Source organism: Rhinopithecus bieti, unplaced genomic scaffold, assembly GCF_001698545.2.
Source record: "Rhinopithecus bieti isolate Rb0 unplaced genomic scaffold, ASM169854v2 scaffold_47444, whole genome shotgun sequence".
Taxonomy (NCBI): Eukaryota; Metazoa; Chordata; class Mammalia; order Primates; family Cercopithecidae; genus Rhinopithecus; species Rhinopithecus bieti.
The window spans coordinates 1019018-1024553 of record NW_016819781.1 but is presented as its reverse complement, the minus strand read 5'-3'; the positions used below and the strand labels follow the sequence as shown (position 1 = coordinate 1024553).

Genomic DNA, 5536 nt, shown 5'->3' with positions numbered 1-5536 from the left:
AGGGAGGGAGGGAGGGAGGGAGGGAGGGAAAGAAAAGGAAATACGTGCAGTATAATTTCGAAAACTGTGGGGTAGCTTCTACTGAAGCAGAATCCACAATCCCACTTTTAGCTATACAACAGAAATCAGTGCTTATGTGCCCACAAAGATATCCCTGCAAAGATATGGACAAGAACATCCACAGTAGCACTATTTGTCATAGCTAAAATGGATAAACTGTGTTACATTCATGCAATGGAATACCAAAGAAACACTGAAAAATGACTGTAGTGACACTATCCAGGTAAGTTTCATAAACATCCTGTTGAGTGGAAGATGCCAGACACAGAAGAATACACATTGTAGAATTCCATCTTTCCTTTTCTATTTTTTAAAACAATTACATTTGAATCAGTGCACCATACTCTTTTTTTTTTTTTTTTTTGAGACAAGAGTCTCTCTCTGTCACCCAGGATGGGATGCAGTGGCGTGATTGTGGCTCACTGCAACCTCCACCTCCTGGGTTCAAATGATTCTCATGCCTCAGCCTCCCACGTAGCTGGGATTACAGGTGCGCACCACCACACCTGGCTAATTTTTGTATTTTTAGTAGAGACGGGGTTTTGCCATGTTGACCAGGTTGGTTCCAAACTCCTGACCTCAAGTGACCCACCAGCCTCAGCCTCCCAAGGTGCTTGGATTATAGCCGTGAGCCACTACACCCAGCCGTCCATCTTTAAAAGTCCAAAAACAGGCAAAATGAATTTATCATGCTTCCTGCCAAGTCTGGTCATTCAGGTAGCCAAGCCCTGCCTATGTTCCCACCAGGAGTTCTTACCTCTGCACGAGCTCTGACCTCAGATTTCACAGAGGATTATGAACTGTCCTTCATGCCCCAGAGCCACCATCCAGCTGCCACCTAACTCTTAGCAAAGAGAAACTTTTGCAGATCCTTTCTGACACCTGCCTCCCATGGCCAAGGCCAGAAGAACTAGTTATAGGGGAGATAATTACAAACCAGGCAACTCAGATAAATTATGAAATTCTACCTCCACACTTAGGTAACCCTATTCTCAAGAATCAAAAGAATGATTTGCTGTTATAGAAGTGGATTCATGAGCAACCCGGTAAGTGAAATGGGATCAAGGTAGAGTTACAAATCTGGGGTTTACTTTGAAGGAATAAATATAATGACGCACTCAGGCAGAATGCTGCTGCCTGGAGAAGCAGAAGCCTTCTATGTGGGGATGGTTTTGCCCTGCAGCACACTAGGCACTAAAGTTAGTTCTAGACTTTTCTAGCCCCTGCCCCAAAGTCCTAACACCATTCCTGGTGGCTCAACCGCCCCCTTACTGGGAACTCAAGTTTTCACCTAATCCCAACCTCACACTCTTCCTTCTCTTCAACCATGTAATATATTTAGTACTAAAGTCTTTTAATTCCATCTTTCTTCAAACATAACACACTTGCGAAAGATGTATTATTATTTTATAAACCACTAAAAAGTGTTCCAAGTGAAATATAACATACCATCCACTATGAAATGCATTCTGATTCAGAGATGTAAACGTTTGAAAAAAACATGTGCTTCTTAGAATCAACGAATTCTAATACTCTTACATGGGGAGAAGTCAGGGAATGACAAATCCCAAGCCACTTGATTTCAGGAGATTGTGTATATTAATTAACAAATCCTCAATACCAATATATAAGAGCTCTGAGAAGTTCCAGTGATGGAGTTTGTTTATTTCCAGCATCATTATATGTTTTAGATCTTAGATTAAAGGAATATTATGGAGAATTATAGAAATCTGGCAAAGTTTTAGCATAAGTAATTTTGAAAGGATGCCAAATATGAAAATATTATGAATTTAATGTGTTCAATGTGTATTTATATTTAAAGCGTCCTGCAAATGATGGAAATGAGTAAGATTAACTTTTCAATCAGGAATAAAATTCCTTAAAGCCTCAACATTTTCACAGTACTTGAATCAATAAATGTTTCACCTTTGTGCATTTGTGAACAGATTTTTGAATTTAGTGGAGCTGATGCTAAACAGCTGGAAGCCAAGATTCAAGAATTAATGTAAGCTGATCTCCAAGACGAAATATACTTCTGATACTTTAAAAGGCAAGAGCAAATGTGTTTGTGTTTTTATTTGCAGCAAATATTGTCATGTTCTATTGGTCTCTCTCCTAATGGATTACTGGTTGAATACCATAATGCAATTTCACTGTACAATTGCTAAAAACTGTTGCAATATCAGAGATTGTGTCATTTCCATTCTCCAACTTGACCTTCCCACTTGCTCTGAGCACACTCTTTGGGTAATGTTTTTATGACCTTCACAAGAGAGGTTCTGCACAGCTAAGTAATACCAGGTTGTCAAGATTTTCCAGAGATTAGCAAAGATCCAATTCTTCCCAGTGGTCAAGGAACAAATAAATGTCTTAATGCCTTCGTGCAGTTTGAGTATATGAAAGCCTCCCCCCATTCAGCCATTTTTTATGGTACAAAATCCTTCACCAATGTATCAATTTTTTTTTTTTTTGAGACAGTCTTGCTCTGTTGCCCCGCCTGGAGTACAGTGGCATGATCTCAGCTCACTGCAACCTCTCCCTACCAGGTTCAAGTGATTCTCCCACCTCAGCCTCCTGCGTAGTTAGGATTACAGGCCGACACCACCACACCTGGCTGATTTTTGTGTTTTTAGTAGAAACAGGGTTTCACTATGTTGTCCAGGCTAGTCTCGAACCCCTGACCTCAAGTGATCCTCCTGCCTCGGCCTCCCAAAATGCTAGGATTGCAGGCATGAACCACCACGCCCAGCCATCATTTTGTTTGAACTGTGTCATTTTTCTCTCTCTCTCACTCCCTTTCTAAAGTCCTCCTATAAACACAGACACACACACAGACCCACACACATACAAACCAGACAGTCCTTTTACTGCCAGTAAAAAAAAACAAAAACAAAAAAAACCTGAGATAACTCAGACAAATGAGCCCAGAAGAGATGGCTTCTTCTATACTAATCGTGCCTATGCTGAGGCTGCCACCAGACGAACACTGGAGTCTTAAGTCATAGACGGAGTGGAGCTGGCTTTCCTAGGCATTAATAACTGAGATTTTGACAAAGCATAGGCTCCATATGCTTTTTTAGAATTCTTTGGAGTAGGCAGAGCACAGTGGCTCATGCCTGTAATCTTAATACTTTGGGAGGTCGAGGCAGGTGGATTACTTGAGCCCAGGAGTTTGAGACCAGCCTGGGCAACATGGTGAAACCCTGTCTCTACAAAAAAGAGAAAAAGTAGCCAGGCATGGTGGCTTGCATCTGTAGTCCCAGCTGCTTGGGAGGCTGAGGTGGGAGGATCGCTTGAGCCCAGGAGTTTGAGACCAGCCTGGGCAACACAGCGAGACTCTGTCTCTATAAAAAAGAAAAAAAAAAAAAATACAAAAATTAGCCAGGCATGGTAGCTCGTGCCTGTAGTCCCAGCTGCTTGGGAGGCTGAGGAGGGAAGATCACTTGAGTCTGGGAGGTGAAGGTTGCAGTGAGCTGAGATCGTTCCACTGCACTCCAGCCTGGATAACAGAGCGAGACTCAGTCTCGAAAATAAAAAAATAAAATAAATAAATGAAAATTATTTGGGCTATAGAGGAAACCAGCACATATTAGTTTAAGCAAAAAGGAGAATAAGCATCGAGCACTGCCAAACATTGGAATAGGCACTTAAAATAACACTTGATTTATGGAATCCAAATGCAGAGATACAGTCAGCCTTCACATAAGATTAGAAACAGGGAGAGGAAAGCTATGGGGGACTCAGTATATTTCCAAGTATTTCTGTCCTCTGCTTTTCATCTGAATCATCCTTTATGTTGCTACAGATAGATGTTCCTTATTTTCCAGTCTTAGTGCCGGAAAGTAGTCCCTGCCAATAACTCCCAAGCATTTATTATCTCCTCCATCCAAGAGACCAGCCAGACTATTCTTTCCTGAACAACTCTAGCCAGGGGCCAGGATCACAATCATAAAGGCAATTTTGCTCCTATTATAAAGATGGGGGTAGAGATGGTGGGAACCCCAGAAAAGCAAGAGGCTGAAAAGACTTAAAATGTTGTGTTCCCTGCAAAAAAATAAACTTTTAAAATAACAATTTAAAGCAAAAGTTGTCTGATAAAAAATCTGTATATGCCATGCTCACATATCTATTTAGTGTATTTGCTAGACAATATCCTAAACCCTTTACATTCATCACCTCATTTAACTTTTGCAGCAATCCTGTAAGTGGAATTGTATTGAAAAATGTTTAACAACTGGTTCTCTGGGAGAAAAAAACTCCCTGGTCTGAAGTGGTTGCCAATTTCTGTGGTGTAAATACTTGGCAGATTTCAAGCTACACAATGGCATCACTGAGCATGCAGTTGGGAAGAGATGTACACAACAGGCCCTCATGAGCTGGTCCAGTACCTACAGTGGAGGTACTACTTTTATCCCTATTTTCTTACACAGAAGCAAACAGACACAAAGAAGTTAAAAGACTTGCCCAAATTTCCCCAGAAAAATCCGCACTGGACCCCAGCTCTGTGATGCCAAAGTTAAGACTAACGTTTTAAGAAAAGTTGTATAGTCAAGCTTATAATATAAGCATGGCATATAATGGTGCCATGTTTATCTTAAATTCTACCAGTCACACTCACTGCTTAACAAAAGTAAGTGTCAAAAAACTTCAGATCATCTTGTCTGGTGACCTAATTTTAATAAGACCTCATTTATAGAGGTTCAGAGTAACATGTTTCAATTTGAACTTGCAGGGCTAATGCCCAAGTTTCTAAACCATAACTGCGATCTCCCCAATTATTTGCAACATACTATATCTAGATCATCTCTCTCTCCTTTTTCTTTCTTTCTTTTTTTTTTTTTTTTTTTGAGACAGGTTCTCACTCTGTTGTCCTGGCTTCAGCCAGGGCACTGCTCCAATGCAGTGATGCGATCATAGCTCACCGCCATCTCCATCTACCAGGCTCAAATGATCCTCCCACCTCAGCCTCCCAAGTACCTGAAACCACAGGCATGTGACACCATGCCCAGGTAATTTTTGTAGAAATGGGGTTTCATCATGTTGCCCAGGCTGGTCTAGATCTCCCGGGCTCAAGTGATCTGCCCTCCTTCACCTCCCAACGTGCTGGCATTACAGGCATGAGCCACTGTGCCTGGCCTGGGGCCTCTTTTTAACCTCCACAAAGAATACTGCAGTTCTGCCGGGTGTGGTGGCTCATGTCTGTAATCCCAGCACTTTGGGAGGCTGAGGCGGGTGGATCACGAGGTCAGGAGTTCAAGATCAGCCTGGCCTACATCGTGAAACCCAGTCTCTACTAAAAATACACAAATTAGCCAGGTGTGGTGGCAGGTGCCTCTAATCCCAGCTACTCGGGAGGCTGAAGCAGGAGAATTGCTTGAACCTGGGAGGCGAAGGTTGCAGTGAGCCAAGATCGAGCCATTGCACTCCAGCCTGGGTGACAGAGCAAGACTCTGTCTCGGAGGAAAAAAAAAAAAGA

General features: G+C 42.0%; 1 protein-coding gene across 4 annotated transcripts in view; it reads left to right on the top strand.

Annotated features, from left to right (window-relative positions):
* The window catches only part of TXNDC8 (thioredoxin domain containing 8), a 36871-nt gene extending 34739 nt beyond the window's left edge, over positions 1-2132 (top strand). For 2 of the 4 annotated variants that reach the window (XM_017859244.1, XM_017859248.1), the window contains 2 exons: positions 1041-1106; positions 2007-2132. In XM_017859244.1, coding sequence (XP_017714733.1) covers positions 1041-1106; positions 2007-2069 — 129 coding nt within the window. In that variant the 3' untranslated portion in view covers positions 2070-2132. The other 2 variants (XM_017859246.1, XM_017859249.1) reach the window with 1 other exon arrangement.
* Positions 2133-5536: the final 3404 nt, after the last annotated feature.